At 42.5% G+C, this 20,702-nt stretch overlaps 2 protein-coding genes and 1 long non-coding RNA gene across 20 annotated transcripts in view; 2 read left to right on the top strand and 1 right to left on the bottom strand.

Annotated features, from left to right (window-relative positions):
- Positions 1-4,641, top strand: part of LOC144316410 (membrane cofactor protein-like) — a 31,759-nt gene extending 27,118 nt beyond the window's left edge. For 3 of the 5 annotated variants that reach the window (XM_077902270.1, XM_077902268.1, XM_077902271.1), the window contains exon 11: positions 1,344-4,641. In XM_077902270.1, the coding sequence (XP_077758396.1) occupies positions 1,344-1,371 (28 nt within the window). In that variant the 3' untranslated portion in view covers positions 1,372-4,641. Of the gene's footprint in view, positions 1-90; positions 208-1,343 lie in introns of all 5 variants that reach the window. The other 2 variants (XR_013382368.1, XR_013382367.1) reach the window with 2 other exon arrangements.
- The window catches only part of LOC144316412 (uncharacterized), a 96,207-nt gene that overhangs the window by 71,805 nt on the left and 3,700 nt on the right, over positions 1-20,702 (bottom strand). For 4 of the 14 annotated variants that reach the window (XM_077902278.1, XM_077902279.1, XM_077902276.1 and 1 more), the window contains 2 exons: positions 8,578-9,041; positions 8,157-8,352 (listed from right to left, as the gene is read on the bottom strand). The gene's annotated coding sequence lies outside the window, so the exon portion shown is untranslated. Of the gene's footprint in view, positions 1-2,053; positions 2,254-8,156; positions 8,353-8,577; positions 15,415-20,702 lie in introns of those variants that run through there. The other 10 variants (XM_077902284.1, XM_077902283.1, XM_077902282.1 and 7 more) reach the window with 5 other exon arrangements.
- Positions 11,360-20,654, top strand: LOC144316413 (uncharacterized). Its single transcript, XR_013382374.1, has 2 exons — positions 11,360-15,875; positions 18,313-20,654. It is a non-coding gene; the product is annotated as an uncharacterized LOC144316413 (long non-coding RNA).

The raw sequence follows: 20,702 nt of genomic DNA, 5'->3' as shown, positions 1-20,702 counted from the left end.
AACATTTCTGTGGGATTTGAGGTTTAAAATATGTGTCAAATCATGGACCATTCTGCCGCCTTCCCTACCCAGCTTTACCCTATTTCCTAGATTGGACTAGTGACCGAGATTAGATTTAGAACCGTTCACTGTGAAGATTTGGGACGGTTGTATGCACTGGAAACAGAAGTTTCCATCTGTCTATGCAACTCAGGTAATTATAAAAAGGTATGTAGGTTCTCATGCAAATGCCCAACCTGATTTGCTTTTATTTAGAGTCGATACTTATCCTTGTTAAACTGGGGAAGGACGAGCAGCACTATTTCATTTCCCTCTTATGTTCTCTTAATTTACTAGGTTGCCATAAAACTGATGGGGTTTATTAACATTACTGAGATTTGTAAGATTTGTAACATTTGTAAGATTTACAAGGCACTGCATCAGCTCTATTCTTGTTTTTATCTATAGAACTGCAAAAAGAGGAGGCTTATAATAAAAAAAAAGGTGTACAAGTACATATCTTCTAGGGAGAATAGAGTTTTTAAACATCAAACTTAAATTTTAATGAAATCTCTTTCAGTTTAGCAAAAGACGTAGAACAAATCCTAGAGCATAGACCAAGATTAGGTGCTTTGAAATGTCTGATTTGTAGTGATTTTTTTTGTTTGTTTTTTTTTAGGAATTTTCTTTCCCTGTAGCTTTGGAAATAGCTTTAAGATCAAACCTAACAATTTTTTTAAAGATTTATTTATTTATTTATTTACTTACTTACTTATTTACTTGAGAGTTAGAGGGAGAGAGAACAGAGGGAGAGGGAGAAGCAGACTCCCCACTGAACAGGGAGCTTGATGTGAGGCTCCATCCCAGGATCCTAGGACCATGACCTGAGCTCAAGGCAAATGCTTAACTGCCTGAAACACCCAGTCACCCCAAATCTAATCATTATAAGGCTCTTGGTATTCATGGTTTTATGATATATTTTATCTTTATATTAATCATTTGGTTTAGGCTATGAAAAAAAAGTACATTTTTTACACAAAGAACTCAAAGTTTTTTATATTATTGCTTATCCTTTTTAAGTCACAAAGCCTTCATTTGAATCTTCAATCTTATATTTGTAGAACGCATGATATGTATATTGGATTTCTCAATCAGTAGTATATCTTTTAAATTACAAATACACAATAGTAATGAGTAGGAAATATTGTCAGTGGACTATTTGTACAAGTCCATAAGTTTTGTGTAGAAAGAACTTCTCACAAAGCAAAACAAAATAGCTCTCTGCTCCTCAGTTTTCCCTTTTTATTTAAATTCTCCTACATCAAAATACTTACTGGTTCCTTAACAAGTATTACTCTCTCCAGCTACCAATTAATGGATCTTGCAACCTGAGCCTCTGGTTTAATTTAAGATGGCAACGTTGGAGGACCCTAAACTCACCTCCTTCTCACATGCACGGAATCTACAGCTACATACAGAGCAGTTCTCTTGGAAAGAAATCTGAAAACTAACTGGATGGACTCCTATACATTGGTGGATAAAACACACATCAAGGGGCACCTGGCTGGCTTAGTCAATGGAGCATCTGACTCTTGACCTTGGGGTCATGACTTCAAGCCCCACATGGGACGTGGAGCCTGCTTTAAAAAAAAAAAAACAAAAAACAAAATTCACATCAAAATGGATAGGAGAGACTGGGATAGTATCTCGCCATAAACTCCTCCCCAAATGTGGTAACCCACAGTCAGGCAGGAAACTCACAACTCTGAGCGGCTTCCTGGGAAGCAAAATATTTGAACCCCACATCTGGCACCCCATCCTTTAAGACCTGCACCGGAGAGATGGGTCTGCAAAACATCTAGCTTTGAAAGCCAATGGGGTTTATGTCTAGCAGGCTATATATAGCAAACTGAGAAACAGTTCTTGTAGTGCTCCTGTGGATTGACTTTGGCTAACCCCCCAGGGTACAATGGAGAGGCAGCTGTCTGAAACGCCTTGTCTTCCAGTGAAAGAGACCTATTTGCATGTCTTAAAAACTTTGGCGTGAAGGGCAGGCATCTAATGTCATACACACCTAGCAGGCAACTGAAATACTCTTCAAAGCCCATGAAGGCTGGAGGGCCCCATCTTCCTGTTGTCCCTCTCCCTGGCTCTCAGCTGCTGGTATCTTTCAGAAGGAAGCTTGTGTCCACATCCGAGGCTTTGGTGCTTGTGGCTGCCACCCAGAGAATGCCCCTTGATTGCCTGGCACTAACATCCATGGGGCTTGCAAGACTGTAACAGAGAAGGAGCTATTAACTGGCTATACTCTAGGACACGGCACTGAGGCAGCAGCCAGAAGTGCCCCCGCCTCCCCAGTCTTTCTGTGAAAGAGGCCTATTAGCTTATCCACACAGCTGAGGCCTGAGGGATTTACTTTCTGTTTAATTGATGTTTTCTGAATATGTTGCCCTTTAGGGAATGGAAGTTGGAGGTGAATATACCACTAACCAGAGTAAATCCACCTCAGAGGCAGAGCAGATGCACCAAATGGTTTCCACAAACCAGTGCATCAGTTTAGCTTTTGATCCAATTAAAATCTTAAGATCTATTGAACTTATTTTCTAGTTCTAGTACTCTCATGAGTGCAACCACTAAGCCATAATGCTGACATTTTAATTTGTTTTAAATGTAGTCACCATCCTTTGATGCTGCTTTGAACTGTGCATGAATTTTGGTATGAACATCTGGCCTGTTTTCCCTTAAATGACACTTGTAGGACAACTTAGCAGAGCATCCCTAGTAGTATATAGGTGGGGAAACAATTTTTAAAATACTCTCCATATGTGGGATCCCTGGGTGGCGCAGCGGTTTGGCGCCTGCCTTTGGCCCAGGGCGCGATCCTGGAGACCCGGGATCGAATCCCACGTCGGGCCCCCGGTGCATGGAGCCTGCTTCTCCCTCTGCCTATGTCTCTGCCTCTCTCTCTCTCACTGTGTGCCTATCATAAAAAAAAAAAAAAAAAAAAAAACTCTCCATATGTAAAGAACTACAATTCAAAATAAATTATTCATTTGCAAAGAAAGTAATCTAAAAAATTTTTTGTTCAAAGATTAATGCCAAGCCTTAAGATTCATTCTTTCAACAGCTCTAAGATGTGTTTTATATATTGTTTAGTGTTAAATGCCTTTATGAATATGTCTATGCTGCTTCTGCCCTTAAACATTACAAAACAGAAACCTGCATATTGGGATTTTGAACAAGTTTGACTTCCTTAACTAAGAATACTATTGGAAAATATTCTAAATAGGGTAGGATTCTATATGTTAACTGTTTTTAATTTCTTGGTGATTTAAAGAAGCTAAAAAGTGTATGGCATCGGTACTGCGCTTTTGAGAACTTTTTTGTTGTTGCTGTTTTTATTTTTATTTTTTTTATTTTTATTTTTTTGAGAACTTTTTAAGCAGGCTGAGAAATCAATTAGGAATTCAGAATCAGTTGCGAACTCCTGTACGACATCAGAGAGCCCTGGCTCTCCTAACAAGAATGCCAGCCGGTGGAAAGAGTGAACACTGCGGCCTTGCAGGGGACTCTACTCTTTAAGGAAATTGGATTCCACTCTAAATTCTGGCAATGGGTCATCTTCTCCCTACACTTGAATAAAGAGGTGTCTTCCTTTAGACAATGTCATGTGAAAGGGGTGAGTTTAGCAGGAATATATCCATCAGTTAACCTCAGGTTGCATCAGAATCTTACTTTTTAAGAGCATCGCAGGCTAAAACCAGAGTAAAAATTCAGCCACGTATTTCAGAAAAGAAAACGGGGTTTCTGCCTTGGTCACACAAGGGGACAGAAAAAGCAAACAGCTGAGGTAGCATCTGATGCTCGGGCCCAACAGAAGGGGGCCTGTGAGTCCTCACACCAGGCAGGGTCTCTCAAAGAAGCCCCGTGGGCAGAGGACGGCCCCTGGAATTCAGATGATGCTTTTCCCCTTGTTTTGTTTTGTTTTGCACTTTTATATATTTAGTAGCACAAATTAGGCCAAAGAAATGTTTCCTGGAGAAGGATGTGATTGGGAATGGAGCACGGACCGGAGTTAAGAATTGTCCTACAGATAAAGGCCCGTTCGTGAGGCACAGCGAGTGTTCCCTTGGGGATCTGGCCAGGGACTTGGGGAAGAGAAGCTTGAACATAAAGAAAGAGGAAATCTGAATTAAGCACAGAGGTGAAGTTTTGTAATCCCCATGCACATACTTTTCAGGGACGTAGCACTTGCTTAGAAGCAAGGGATGGCTGTACTGTTTATTTTTGACAAGCCGAAATGGAGCGTTTTTCAACCAAAGATCATTATGCTTTTGAAAATATATGGACTTTTATAGTCGTTTCTGCTTCAGATTTAGATTTTTCATTTTAGTAGATTTATATGGGAAATGGATGTATATGTGTAAATATAAATTCTGTTTGTCAGATATTGACAAATGCGTGGGCAAACCTTCAAATGGAAAGTTCCATGGAATTACATGGAAAGAAACGCTTGGAACCTGTGAACAGTTTGCTACAGCTGTCAGAATGGATTTGCAGTGAAAGGAGAAGTCTCGTGGGCAGGGGTCTTTACCGTTCATTGCTTGAAAAGTGGATCTTCAGATGTTGCAGAAAATAAACCGTGAGCCGTGGAGAACCGTATGGGTGGCGACGTGTGCGTTGGCAGAGCGTCCTCCCCCAGAGTGCAGGCGGTGCGGGGGGGCCGGGCCCTGGGAGCCCCCCTCCCGCCCCGGGGCGCAGAGCTGCCGCCCTCCTCGAGGGCTTCCTGCGGGGAGACCCCAGCTGACCCCCCGGCCTCGCCTGTACCTGCTGTGCACCTGCTCCCCTGCGGCCCGCAGCCCTCGGGGCTTCGGACACCTGCCTTTCTTGTCCTGGGATCAGGGCTACACTGGGGGACCCGGAAGCCTATGTCCCAACAATGAGAGCATCAAAGCTGATTTGTTTAACTAATAATAACGGTTTGCTTTTGTTCAGGGGGAAAAAAAAATCTTGGTCATTTTCCAGATTCGAGTTAAATCAGATTGTTAAACGTCCTTGATATTTTTGGAGCCACCGTCACACATGGGAGTCACCTGGGGAGTTTTGCAGAGGCCTGAGTCCCACCTCCCAAAAGTTTCTCATGGACTTGATCTGGGATGTGGCCTGGGTATAGGGATTTTTTTTTTAAAGCTTCCCAAGTGATTCTAATATGCAGCTAAGGTTGAGAAGCTCTGCATTAGTGATTCTCAAGCTCCACTGCCGTTTCCACATATAAACACTGAAGGTAAAGGCTTATATTTACAAAATGCTGGGTCTTTTAAATTATTTTTTGAAAGATTTATTTTAGAAAGAGGAAGTTGGGGGAGGGGCAGAGGGAGATGGAGAGAGACTCTCAAGCAGACTCTCTGCTGAGCTCGGAGTCCCACTCGGGGCTAGATCCCATGACCCTGACATCATGACCTGAGCTGAAATCGAGAGTCAGACGCCTAACTGACCGAGCCACCCATGTGCTCCACGAAATGCTATTTTTTTAAATTGAGCCTATTCCATCAGAATACAGTCTGAGACATAAGATGTTGCCTAGTTAACGAAACATGGCTATTTGTGGTTGGAAAAACCAGAGGCAATCTTTCTGATAGCACTGGATGAAAATTAGGTTGTCTATAAGAAAACAATTTATTAAACTGTATTTGGCTTTAGCTAGAGACTACAGAATACTTTTTCAAATTGGCATAAAATGTACAAAGGAGCTTTTAAGGTAACTACCAAAAAGTCTCCTGTAGGAATGCTGAAGAGAGAGAGGATTGGCAGGAATCTGAATTTGCATTGTTTCAGAATATTTTTGCTTTAAAAAAAATAGGAAAAAAAAAAAATAGGCAGCTTTGGTATTTGAAAACTTAGTAATAATGCCTGACAGCTAACATATTAACCAAGAATGAACTTTCTTATATATTTTAATAATTGCATATTTCTACTCAAGAGCGGGATCTAACATAGTCTACTGACTCCCAGAAATGAAAAGCCAACTACCTGTGCACCTACATAATTTTTTCTCTGCTTATTTTTGCTTTAACCATTTCCAATTCCATCCAGGAAAATTTGCACTAAAGGGAGTCAATCTTTATATCACGTAGCACTGCTGCCCTCCTGTGGGCTCTCTGGGCATATGACGTTCCCGGAGTCCTTCCGACTTGGTCATTCAGAGGTTCCAGTCATCGCTGTGATTCCCAGAGGATATTTTAAATTTCATTTCGGATCTAGTATTAACTAAGCCTTTCTGTATTTCCTTCTGTGAAATTAACATTTTCATAAGGGGTAAACTCTGTTCCTGTTGCTTAAATACGGGGGAAGTATAACTTTGGGGCCTGTAGTCAATCATTTTTCCCCTTCCTCTTTCATTTCCTTCCTCACTTAGAAAAGTGAACAAATGGCCACAAATATAGAGCATATGGAGCAAGCTGTCTTGCAAATGGGTAGTAAAATTGCTGTTCACAGGAGAAGCTGCTTATATTTACATCTTAAATAGATATCTCCCCCTTACAAAGCTTTTTTAAAAAATGGAATTATTTTATGTGGCAGTGGCAAGCCTTGTGCCGAACTATGGAAGCCAAGCGAGAGCTCCGGCATCCCGGTGCTCAGGGCCGGTGGCTTCAGGGCGCATCTGGCCACCTGGGCCCTTTAGGTGAGCACTTCGTCACGGTGCCTGGGGAAACGCCACTCATCTGATCACCCAGCACCACCTGCAGAGGCTCCTGGGAAAACACCCCCTCCGTTTGTCTTTGGCCTGGGGCTTGGGTAGCACCTGGGCAGGACCCCATGGCACCATGCTTCTCCCGCTCTAGTGTGCAGGCAGGTCTTGCTGAGACGCAGATTCTGAGTCCGGGGAGCCGGCTGGGGCCCGAGGCTGAGCGCTGCCCTCTGTGGTTTGGGAGCCCTGCCCCTGACCTGTGATGCTACCTCTGGCGCTGAGGGCCTTGGCACATGGGATCCGGGCGGGGCCCTCACTGTAATCACCAGCTTCCCTGCAGGGGAACCCTGGGGAAGCTGACAGCAGGAGGGGCGGTGTGACCCTGTGCTCTGCTGCCGGCCTTGGGGGTGGAGGCAGGGCCCTCGCGCCAAGAGCGCAGCTCTGGGAGCTGGAAAAGCAAAGGAACGGATCCTCCTCGGACCTGGACCTCTGGCGGAAGCCCAGCCCTGCCAAGGCCTGGAGTCCAGCCTCGGGAAATGATGTCACACTTCCAGGACTGAAAGAAACGAGGCGGTGGTGTTTTAAGACAATGTGTGAATGCTTGAGTGGCACCCAGATCCCCACGTTAAAATCCTACCCACCCCCACCCCCACCCCAGGTGACAGGATTAGGAGGTGGGGCTTCTGGGGAGGGATTAGGTCAGGAGGGCAGAGCCTTCAAGCCTTCATGAATGGGATGAGTGGCCCTGTGAAGAGGCCCAGGAGCGACCCCTCAGCTCCTCTGGCCTGGGAAGGCAGTGTCTTGAAGCGGAACGCGGGCTCTCACTGGGCCCTGAATCTGCAGGCACCCCGACCTTAGACTTCCCAGCATCCCAGACCGGAAGTGCGTGTTGTGTCTAGGCTGCCGGGTCCCTGGTGTCTTCTTACAGCCGCCCAAGGAGGCTAAGACCAACCCCCAGTTGTTGTACTTGTTACAGGACACTCCTACACCCACGCCAGGGGTCCTCACACCCGTGTTGTGTAGGAAAGCCTCTTAGAAGCAAGCCCACAGAGGAGTGGCTGCACATCAGTCACCTGGGGAAACTGGGACAAAACTGTGTAGGTCCCGATCCCAGAACAGTATAACCAGACCCCATATGGGTGTACCCTAAAACTTGCATGGCCCTATAAACCAGATTCAAGATGTCTCTGATATCACACAAAGTACTCACTCAAGGGCCACAGTCCTCCCTGAAGAGTCCCCAGGTGTAAGCCCCCCTACAGTCAAATCTGGCCAGTCACTGAACACCTTACAGAACTGGTTCGCCCTGCCCTCAAGGGTTCATAGAAACCTAGATTCACAAGTAGACCTCCTGCATCTTTTGTAAAGTAACGAGAATCATCAGGCTGCTCTCCTTGACCAGCCATGTGACGTGTGTTCAGTTACACAAAATTTCTCAAAGGATCCCTGACCACAGAGGTGCCAAGGCTGCAGCCCATCGGGAACCAACCTGTTTCCCCATCAGGAAGGAGCATCCCTCCACCCAGGCTTGAACATTTCTCTTTTCTGTGATCTTTTCTCTCCTTTTGTTTCTTGGCTCACAGAATTGCAGTCTTGTCTTATTGGGCTGGCTTCGTTTTTAATGTGTGTCTGCGTAACCTTCCGTAAAGTCTCAGGAGGTAGGTAAAATCTGCATCGCAAGTCGCCTTTTCATGAATGGGAAATGACAGAAGAAAAACAAAGATGTGACTGATAGAATAGAGTAAAATATTTATTCAGGTCAGGATGCAGGAATAGACTCTGCACAGAAAGATAATTCAACAGCACCATTTATAGCACATACAGCACCACATTTCAGCAAAATGCAACCCAGGACATCAGATACATTATAGCCATTTGTTTTTTAAAAAATACATTATGTTCTCTCTTACCTCTGCAATAAGGTATCATAGATGCAGCTAAAGAAGTTAGTGAACAAAGTGCCAGATCGTCCTTCCCCACTCTCTGCCCATCCTTCTTCCAAGAAACCACAGGCGGCCGCTCACCAGAGTTGGCATGAGGCTTCGAGGCTGCTGCTTTTCCCCCTACATCATAACCGATTTCAAATGGTGCTAGACAAAAACAGACTCTGAACACCAGGAGAAATCGGTCAGCCTGTGTAAGAGATGGGTCCGGTGGTGCTCCTGGGGGTCCTGCACTTGGCCGTGCGGTGGCAAGTCTGACTCCAGCTGCACCACAACGGCAGCTGAATGCTCCAGGGCGTCTAGGAGCAGGTACAGTGCTGATGTGGATGGAATCGTCCTCCGGGTATAACAGAGGAGAAAATCCCGGTATGAGTCATGATGAAATGGAAAGCTATCAGGTCAAGTTCCCAAACACCAGACAATAAGCAGTTCTGAGTCAGGAAGATACATACAAAGAGAATTAGATTAGGCCAACTAACTATTAACCAGTAGATTCCTGGAACTCACACCTTAGGGTAGACTTCTCATGTTCACATGTAAACCCTTTCATCCCTCTGGAGTTAAAACAGACCCAGACTAAAAGCACCTCTCCCTGCACTCTTGTTCCTACTCTTTATCATGTTACCTGGTCCTTGAAATCTTACCACTCTCTAGTGAGAAGAGGCAAACAAACATAAGACAATGGAAAACAGGGGGGAAAAAAAAGAGTATTTTCCTTAAGACTTAGGGTAAATTGCTCAAGATACCAGCCCTAGGCCTTCCTAAAAAGGAAGCTGGGGAAACCAATTAGGGACTTGCAAGAATACACAGGGAGCAGTTTGAGAGAAAACAGCAAGCCAAATAAGAATTATTTGAATGCTAGCATCACAGAATGAAGAACTTCTTGGGATGCTCAAAAATACCATATTTCCTATTTCAATGGCCCAGTTATGCCAGAGACCTGATTTATATAATCTTCCTCACAGTAAGGGGTGATCTTGGGCTCCCCTTTAAGCCTAGAATATGATGCTAAAATATGTATGGCCTATATTTAACTGTGTAGTCTCAAGACTACCATAACACAGTATTGCCTGGCCACTAAATAAATTTAACTCCAGAAATCATGGAAAAGGTAAGACTTTACTGGAATATCCCAGCAAGACTCAAGGAAGTATTACATTATGTGACCCTTATAAAAATGTCCTAGGGACCCCTGGGTGGCGCAGCGGTTTGGCGCCTGCCTTTGGCCCAAGGCGCGATCCTGGAGACCCGGGATCCAATCCCACATCGGGCTCCCGGTGCTTGGAGCCTGCTTCTCCCTCTGCCTGTGTCTCTGCCTCTCTCTCTCTCTCCGTGTGACTATCATAAATAAATAAATTAAAAAAAAAATCCTAAAATCCACTTTACCCATTTCAGTTCTCCAAGGATCCATGTGTTAATGCAACTGCTTTCTGAGAACCTAGCTTCTTTCTCTTCTACCCAGATTGTCTCTCAAAACCTTCAGCTGAAGTTGGCTTATTGTTCTACTACCCATCTCACTGCCTGGATCTCCTACTTCACAAAAGTCTCCATGACCTTTCTAAGGTAAGTGAAGTTTCTTTAGCGGAGTTCAACACAACACAGCACTAAAAAAGGAGCAAGGAAATGCAGAAACTATCTTAGAATGCAGGATAGGGAGAAAGAATATATTTACCCTGCATGTAAATCTGGAAACTTTAACCTCATTAAAACTAAAGAAATGCAAAAGCAAGGGGCAAGATACCTTCCCCCCCCCCATTACGTTAATGACAATAGAAAGGTTCTTTTTTATTTATTTTTTTAAATTTTTTTTTAATTTACGACAGTCACACACACACACACACAGAGAGAGAGAGAGAGAGAGGCAGAGACACAGGCAGAGGGAGAAGCAGGCTCCATGCACCGGGAGCCCGATGTGGGATTCGATCCCGGGGCTCCAGGATCGCGCCCTGGGCCAAAGGCAGGCGCCAAACTGCTGCGCCACCCAGGGATCCCTTCTTTTTTATTTAAAAAAAAAAAAAAAGTTTATTTATTCAAGAGAGAGAGAGGCAGAGAGAGAGAAGTAGGCTCCATGCAGGGAGCCCATTGTGGACTCCATGGGGGACTCCAGGATAAGGCCCTGAGCCCATGGCAGACATTCAACTGCTGAGCCACCCAGGGATCTCCAATAGAAAAATTCTTATGTGAACATCTAATAAAAATCAAGGATGTGATGAAACGGATATCCTCATATGTTGAAGATACCACAGCAACTGGCAAAAAGCCTATGAAAAACATGGAATATATAGAGAGAATAATACAAATATTCATACCAATTAGCCCTCCTAGGAATCCACTCTAATGGAATATTTTAATTTGAAAAATATTTCATGCATTTTTATCAAGGCCTTCATTACAAATAAAACTGGAAACAACTTAATTATACAATAGACATTTTGGATTGCACTGATATATCCACTAGAGTTTCTATTTATTTGCCTCTGTCTTTATTTGGATTTCTACTGTATAAAACGTAAATGCATGGGAATGCACGTTTTTACTGTGTAAAAACGTAGATGCATGGGAAAATGTACCAGAATGGATTGTACAAAACATGTCAGAATAGGAGGATTATAGATGGTATCTTTTGTTCTGTAAATTTTCTGCTGTAATTATTTTATTTTAAAAGTATTAAGTTAACACAGAAAAAAAACACATACTTTGTGGAGTGCACAAGATAAAATGAGTTGTGTGAGGGAGACCGATGGCTTTTTATATTAGAAAAACAGTAGACTGTATGCTGAAAAGAAATCAGGATGAATCGTCCCCGGCTGAAAGCTCCTGTTTGATCATGCTGCATGCCACACTTGTGTCATCCTGGCTTTTGTCTTCCCTTCAGGCACACGGGATGCTCTCACAACTGGTAAGTTTTGAGAAGGGTTTGATGAGGAGCTCTAGCACCTTTCACAGTAAGTATTCACTTACAATGAAAGAAATGTAAAATGAGAGATCAACATCTCTTACAATTCCAGCTGGAAGGAAAGAAAGTCCAAATTCAGGCCACAGTGTGGCAAGATTGGCATCCCTACAGGCATGTAGAGTGAGTGTCCTTTATGGAAGTTTCTTAAAACTAAAAAAAAAAAAAAAGGATTTTATTTATTTATTCATAAGAGAGAGAGTCAGAGGGAGAAGCAGGCTCCCTGTGGGGAGCCCAATACGGGACTCGATCCCAGGACCCTAGGATCACGTCAAGCCAAAGGCAGACACGCAACCACTAAGCCACCCAAGCGCCCCCTTTATGGAAGTGTCTATACTGGCTTTGAATTGTTACAAATGAATAAGGATCCTTCCTTTTCCAATGGAGCTGGAGAGCACAATTCCTCTTCGGTTGATAACCCGGGAAGCTTCTCAGGATGGTAGTTGTGCCCACTTGCACAAACTGGAAGCCACAGAGCCCAATCTCCTAAGCCCATTTCCATGACCTGCCTACATAAGAGGAGTGGTTTAGGGGTAGACTTTGCTGCCTAGAAGAGCTTGTGCCTGTGTCTTACACAAAGACAGGAGTTTTAGGTCCTGGGGTGCTGGAGGCAGGAGCTCCAGTGCTGTTCTCACCTATTTGCTGAAAGGCTGCTCTGGATCAAAGGTCACAAACTGCTCTGCTCACCCCTTATCTAAAACTTTGTGGTAATACTACTAATGCACCAGATTAAGCTGGGAGCAGTTTAAAGGTAAACTTACTCTTAAAGGTAAGCCTGTGTGAGGTGTTTCTTAAATGTAGAATTTATAGTTACATATAAAAAACTCACTGGCAACCACTAGTGGGACTAGGTATTTAGAGTTTAAAACCTATGGGTTATGTTTTCCATGCATTCAGTGACCCTGTTTTACTGCCTGGGCCTTTTCTTTGGTGCAATCTTTCTTTCACCCATCGTCGTTTCCTGTTGAATAATTCTAACATACAAAAACGGTAAGTACAGCCATATTCTTCTAAAAAATATTGTAACTGTACCTTACTCTTTTGGAAGCCACAGAGAAGTAAAATAAAACTTAAAAAAAAAGCACTACTACATAATATATAATAATCCATAATTATAAAGAAGGCCCTTGATGTATATTATGGGTAGAGAATTATTCACACTAAAAGCAATATATATGACAATAAGAACACTTAAAAAAAAAAAGCTTAGAATTTTAAGAAGGATTCAAATTTTACAAAAAGGGAAAATAGGCAGAAGAAATTTTTCCAAATTGCCCATGTTGATAAGACAGTTGGTATCCCAGTTTTGCTGAAACATTCCTAACCCAGACCTCTGTATGCAGACTTTATCAAAGCACTAGAAGTTACGTAGCGTGTCCCACTGGCACACACATTACAGGTTGCCAGTGTCAAAGAATTGAGGCTTTTTGAAGGGCATTAAAAAATAAATATTTTGTAAACCCACCTAGTTTTTAAACTTTTTAAAAAGATTTTTATTTATTCTTTTTTTTTAATTAATTAATTTATTTATTTATGATAGTCACAGAGAGAGAGTGAGACAGGCAGAGATACAGGCAGAGGGAAAAGCAGGTTCTCTGTGGAGCCCGATGTGGGACTTTATCCCAGGACCCTGGGATCACGACCTGAGCCAAAGGCAGATGCCCAACCCACTGAGCCACTCAGGTGCCCCAATATTTAAACTTTCTAAAACCTTACAAGGATTAGATCTAAATAAACATTTCTGACTAGGAAGAGAACATATCCAGCTTTTGTATTCGCTGATTGATTGACTGATTTTATTTATGCATGAGATACACAGAGAGAGGCAGAAACACAGGCAGAGGGAGAAGCAGGCTCCTTGCGGGGAGCCTGATGTAGGACTCGATCCCTGGACCCCAGGGATCACGCCCTGAGCCGGAAGATAGATGCTCAACCACTGAGCCACCCAGGTACCCCTTTGCTGATTTATTTAGAATAAAATCTGCAAGGTCATAGTCAATACTATCAGAGTTTAACCATGATAAATTCTATACCCATGAGGAACAGTTTATACCTTTAAGAGAATAGCTTGCTATAGCAAATGTTCTAAATAAAGTCTCCTAATTAAAACAAACCTAACAGAAACTAAAGTTGCTCTTTCAGAGGAGGCCAGTGTACACTTTTTAAAAGCAGAATATTACAGCAGAGCACCTTATAATCTAGTCAGGAACTCAATTTCATGATAAAATAATTAGCAGAGATTTACATTTAAATCTTTATTCTTCCTAATATTCTCTACATGTTATGGCTTGATAGGTAAAGACACTTCATTCTTCTTCATTATAAAAAAAGTGAAAAGTAGCCTTGATGCTTTCTATTAGCAAGTCTATCAATAACCTCTTCCCCTTAAAGTCTCTTTTAGTACTACTACAGTTTTAAGTCTTAAATTTTTTTTTAAGTTAAGGTTGAACTAAAGTAGTTGAGGCTTCTCACTTTCTATTTCTAGACCAATATATCAAGTTAAAACCAGCCCAGGCAAATGACTCTCTTAGAAACATTCATGACTGCCTCTCCCATCCTCTCTTCTCCCAAGGACTTCATTCTGCATTCCTATGGCCTGTTCCTAGTTCAATTGAAGGATCAAATTCTTAAGTCTAGCATTGATTTGTTTCCTCCATGTAACTTAATACCATTTCTTCATATTATCATCCTTGGGCACAAAACGGATTCAAAAGCCATTTCATAAAAATTATTTCTTTAGAAATGATAGGGTGCCTTGGTGGTTCAGTGGGTTGGGGATCTGCCTTTGGCTCAGGTCATGATCCCTGGTCTTCTGGAATTCCTGCTCAATGGGGAGCCTGCTTCTCTCTCTGTCTCTCTCTCCCCTCCCCTGTCTTAGATAAATTAAAAAAAAAAAAACCACACACACACAAAACAATTATCTTGTCTCATCTAAACACCCTCAGATCATACACCCTGTGTATGTTCATGTATTCCAGGTCTTAAAATCTGCCCCTGTTGTGCCCATGTTCTTTCTGAGTGTGACAGCCTCACACAAGCATTCTGTGATCAGTAGCGACCAGGGATGTGGCTGGGAGTAAGATCACGGTCTTTAACCTTAAAGCTTAGAGAGTAAACCCCCAAACATCGAAGTAACCCACCAGAGAACCTATCACATATATGTAATCCATGAACATTTCAAAACTTCTCTAAGCCTTTACTTTTTGGGCCTGTTTTCACTTCTTGGGATATGAGATTACTATAAGAAAATGCCATTTATTTTTGTGTTAGAAATAACACATAACTAAGATCAGCACGAGGAAGTGTCGGATGCCCAAGATCCTGGTGTGGAAGCAGCTGGGTAATTAATCATTGTTCTATGTCCATGTGTGCGTGAAGCTGATAAGACTAAGTGGCTGCATCTACATAGGGTGAGCTGACTATTCTGGATTTAAAGCATTTCTCACAGGAAGGGCAGGAAGGCCCCATCAGGGAAACAAGAGGGAAGCCACATGACAGGCACAGAATAGGAGTGGAGGGGACCTTGGCTCTTGCTTCCACAGCCATGCAGTTTCCGTCAGAGCCCCAAAACACAGAACAGGATAGAAGGCCTGCTCTGTGGGAGCCGCAGGATCAAACCAGGCCTGGAGGGGTGCAGGCACAAGTCTGTGTCTGATGCAGGAGACAACTCAGAAACTACCCAGGTTTTTTGTGGTAGCACTCTTAGAGGATGTTTAGCACACACATTTCATTTTGTAAGTATTTATTGATCACTTCTCTGTTCCAGGGACAGTTCTGAGGCTTGTTAAGCACCCATCATCAGTGAAGATGGACTCCTTTATGGAGTTCTCATTCCAGTGCCAAGAGACAGACTAGAAACAAGACACATAATTAATTAAAATAAAGGGGGATAAAGGCTAGGAGAAAACAGGGCAGAGTGAGAGAGCTCGGGAACGGGTGAGGAAGAGACGCAATCTTTAATACGATGGCCCCACTGAGCAGCATTTTAAAGTGAGATTGTGTCTGTGTTCTTTCTATTTTAAATTTTAATTTTTTAGTAAATCTTTAAGCTATTTTTTTAAAGATTACTTTTTTAATGCCTTGTTTAGCCAGCAACTTAGGAGTGAAGTGGCCAGAAGTGATGTTAACAGGGAAAACAGGAGCTACAAAATAGGAGTCAGCTGTCTGAGGTGGTGGTTAGCGTCCAGGAGAAAGCAGTGTTGTTATTTAGTGGCACCTTCTGGCAGTTGCGTTGTGATCCGAGACGGAAGGACCTGATGGCTCTAACTAGCTCTCTCCTCCATCAGGGAATTCTGCTGCAACCGTCTACCAGGTAGTATATCTTCAATTGTCCTAAACTTACCATAGGTTTCAAGGTTGCTCTTTCTTTTAATATACTAACACTGAGCTTGGGGAGCAAGCCTGCTTCACACTTGTGTCACATGGCTGATGATGGCATATGCCTCCTCGATCCTTAGCTTTCCCAGTTTCTGTATGTCTATGGGTGCACTCCCTCTGCCCCACACTGCACTTCCCACTCTATTACATCCTCTTGTCTCCTTGGTCTCTAATACACTCCTCCCCGGCCCCTCAGCCCCAGCAGAAAATGAGCTTCTCGTGAGCAGAGACCACCTATAGGTACTCAAAATCATTTTTATTTAATGATTTTTGACTTCCACTGGTACAGTCGTCAGGATTAATAAGAATAGTAACAGCTAATATATATTTGTTTACAAAATATTTTAAAATTTGTTGTCTTCTTTGGCTTCCAAAGCAACTGTGAGGTAGATTGGCCCAATAACATTGTTATCCCAAAGCAGAGAAGATTCTGAGCCGAGAAATTCAGTGACATGCTTAAAATCACAACAGGAGGAAATTGTTCAGGGGTACTGCTTCAGTCCTGATGATTGGACTCAGAATCCTGACCCCATTCAGCTATCTGGAAATAATTTCAGCTGCCACTGCTACTGAATCTGATTCTGTATCACCAAGAACTGCATACATTACAAAGGTGGAATATTTCCTTTTTTCTTTCAATATTCCTCCTTCTCATCAATTTTACTTGATCTTTTTTTAAGCTACTCTGGTACATTAAACCAGTATCCTTTTAGAGAATAGTAGGCAATTCCTCCCTTTTTTTTACTGTAGTCTGAGTTACTAGCTTATAAGAAAATTAAAGTATTTCTGTAAGGGACTCTGTCCTTATTAAGGTTTGGTGAAAATATTCCTGTCCATTTACACAGACTAGCAGGTTCTGTGATTTGCATTAGTGGCCTTTCACTAGTCAGAAACAAGTGTCATCTGCATACCTTATATCTCACTATATATTTACACGATAATTTGTGACAAAGGTTAAGCAAGGTAAGTCATGCACTGATAATCTGAGGAATAATAGTCAGATTCCTCCATTCACAGCCCATTTATCCTTGCCTCTGATCCATTCCCATTCCTGTACAACCCAGCTTTCCTGCATTTACTCAGAGCTCTCAAGTCTTCACTGGTGACAGAACTATTAAGACCGTTCCCTATAAAGCATCCTTGCATAATTCCATGTTCGCAGGAACTACCATCAATTAGGTGGACAGCCACTCCTTCAGCACTCACTAAGGCTGCATTGTCCCACACCCATGTACCACTCATTGGTCAAAACCAATTTCAGCCATTCCTTAGCTAACCACGTAGTCATCTCTCCTGGAAGCCCTCCCAGAACACCTATCGGTACCACCCTCTACTCTTCCTCGTGTGTGGCACTTGTTTGCTCTTCCTCATCCTGTGACCACTTTGGCTCCTGATTCAGTCTTCCCTGACACTTCTGACACCTGATTCAGTTCCTTTCTGTTGTGAGGGATGATGCCCTTCCTTGTTCCAATTTCCAAGAAAGGGTAAGAGTAACTAGTAAATAGGAAGTACTGGTAAGTGGTGGAATGAGTCAGCTCTTTGTGCTTCCTCCCTAAAGTCCCTATTATTATTAAACACATTTGAAATCTCAAGGTACTGGCACTGAATCACTTATCATTTCATTTATGTACAATCAAGTGCTTGCTTAACCCTGGAAGAGGCAGAGATCATGAGCTTTGCAGTCAGTAAGAGATGTGTTCACATCACTTACTAGTATGAAACCCTGAGCAGGACACTTACCTTCTCAAAACCTCATTTTCCTTGTCTGTAAAATAGAGATAATCATCCTGACCTCACTTAGTACAGTGCCTCGTTTAGGATGAAGGTCAGAAAACGTTAGCTATTGTTATTTACACGTGACTGTTATTGGCATTTAGAAGGGATTAAATCCTTGGAATTATTCTCAGTCCTCATATGCCTCATGACCAGGACCGCTGCTCTCCACACCATGGGAGTTAATTGTACAGAAAACAGAACTATCTTTGCTAAAGTGGAAGAAGGAAGCCTTATGTAAGATCGCCGTACAGAGCTTTTGACCTTGCCAGGCTTAAATGTCACAATCGGGCAGTAAATGATTATTTACCAGTCAGAATTACTCTGGAAATAAGTGTTGTTTTAAGGCATGGACACCTGTCTATAAGAATTCAGAGTCTTCTGACAATGTACAGGATGGTTTTCACATTTCAAAACTTCTGAGTTTTGACTTAGTCCTGAAAGGTGGGATTTGGTTATGTGTTCCTTTTACATATCTTGCAAAAACTTGAGTCAAATTCTGCCCTCAATTTCAAGATGAAAGTTGCTGGCTAATTTTCCCCAAGACTGAAATACATATAACTAAGATATTTTCCTGTTTTTCTTCCTCTGCCAATTAGCACCAATACAGATGAAAAACCTAAAGAGAATACCCATTTAAGTCCTCAAGAAGACAGCGGCATACAACCTCAAACTCTGCAAACAAATCAGGAAAACAGCAGGTACCTACTGTACATATCGAATTCATAATGTTGTCAGGAACTCAAATACTGAAAAATGAGAACAGGATTTGCACATGATGATGCTCTAGTTGCATCACTGGTACCAGGGGAGTTAGAAAGTACTTCAGGAAGTGGAAAGGCCTTGGTGGTTGTTTTTCTTGGGACTCTGGTTGCTTCCAGGGAGTTGGGTGAGGACTGTCAGCGCTGTGCCCAGGCACTGTTTTCACAAAGCTTTCCGCAGGTTTGTGCAGTGATGCCACGAACCTTTGAGAAGGAAGCTTTCGTTTTCCTTGTGGAACCCACGCATTTGCCACTTGGGTGTGCCTCCCAGTCCCCCACTTCCCTTCAATGTGCAGGGTCACCTCAGGATTCTGAGGAGACTCTGGACTTCCCCTCCTCTGCTTCCCCACTCTCCCTGAATTCTCTGCCACAGCTGGCCTCCCAACTGCTCTGTCCTTTCTATCTGTCCCCCACAGAGGCTTGTCACCACACCTCATTCCTGCAATCCAGGAATTCAGATACCAGCTTACTAGCATAGCTGTTGTCCTGAATGTTCAGCTGTTTGCTACAGGATTGGGGTGAAAGGGAAATTATACTACAACCCAAAGTGGCACACAACTTAGAATTGAATATTAGAAATCACCAAACTAAAAAATAAAGTTTTACTGCAACACATTCTCACCCACTGTCAGCCTACTTACCACTACAACAGCTGAGTGAATAGAAGCCACAGAGAGGGCAGCCACCGTGGCTCGGCAGTTTAGTGTTGCCTTCAGCCCAGGAGACCTGGGATGGAGTCCCATGTCAGGCTCCCTGCAGAGGGAGGCTGCTTCTCCCTCTGTCTCTCTCTCTCTCTCTTCTCCCTCTGCCTGTCTCTCTCTCTCTCATGAATAAATAAAAAAAAAAAGAAGAAGAAGCCACAGAGACCTTGAGACTGTATGATTGTCTCTGCAAAAGTTAACTTAAAAACTATTTCACAAGAGGGCTTAAAATAGCATTTAATTTCTCCTCATTCCTGCCAAGTGACTTTCCCAAACATTTTACTACCTTTCTTCCAGTTTAGTTGCAATAACCTGGCTCAGAATCCACTTACTCAAGAAGCTCTAAGTGCTCCAAACCAAAATGATGTCTTTCTTTAAAACTCAAAGCACTTGCTGTCTATAACAATATTTTAAAAGCAAACTATTTCCTCTTAAGTACTCATTATCAAAAACATAGAAAATGAAGAAAAATATAAAAAATATAAGAATTACCTGAAATAGCCTCCACCCACTGGTTAGTATTCTTAAGCTTCTTTGCATGTTGTTTTACATTTGCAGGATTATAAAGAGATCATATTGACTGTATAATATTGAATTCTGATTTTGTTTTCACCAAATGACAACCGTTTCCTTTATAAAAAACTTATATCCTATAGTAGTCAGTATTTCATTTGTTATTTTGCCTATTAACACTATTGTATTCATTTGCTCATTCCTGCATTCTTCAAACATGCATTAGTCATTTATAAAATGTACCATATATTGTGCTTCTATCTTTTTTCTCATGTGCTAACTTATGAGTAAAGGCTCACTTTTTAAATTTCCCTAAATTTCTGAATAGAGACTTAATCAAATGTGAAGTGTAAATAAATATTTGAGAGAAAATTTATCAGAAATTCATTATAACTAACCATTTAGAATTTTTCTCTTACATCAAGGTATGGGTCAAATTGTGTACATTGACTGTGGATCAACTTTTAATAAAATGGGAGGAAGTCATTAATGAATTTGTCTCCAATCTCCTTCTAAGACTGGAATTTTGGCCATTAGTTCTACAGGAGAAAGGTTGATCATGTGGTAGACCAGGAGTGAGTCACAGTCTGTAGCTTGCTTAAGACCTGGGCACCCAGGGATCCCTGGGTGGCTCAACAGTTGAGCGTCTGCCTTCAGCTCAGGGCCGGATCCTGGAGTCCCAGGATCAAGTCCCACGTCGGGCTCCCTATATGGAGTCTGCTTTTCCCTCTGCCTGTGTCTCTGCCTCTCTCTCTCTCTCTCTCTCTCTCTGTGTGTGTCTCATAAAAAAATAAATAAAATCTTAAAAAAAAAAAAAAAAAAAAAAGACCTGGGCACCCAAACCAGGCACAAGGACAGAGAGGGTGATACAGGTAAAGAGGCAGATTACAAAGACACCGCTGCAAGCTGAAGGACGTGAGAACGTTGAAAGATGATGCAGGTAACACATAATGTTGGGAAGCCTTGTGAGATAGAAAGAGAACAATGATGAGGCATCAGGTGGCAAGAATAATA

The sequence above is a fragment of the Canis aureus genome, chromosome 6 (assembly GCF_053574225.1).
Source record: "Canis aureus isolate CA01 chromosome 6, VMU_Caureus_v.1.0, whole genome shotgun sequence".
Classification (NCBI taxonomy): Eukaryota; Metazoa; Chordata; class Mammalia; order Carnivora; family Canidae; genus Canis; species Canis aureus.
Note: the sequence above shows the minus strand (reverse complement) of the source record. Positions and strands in the feature narration are given on the sequence as shown.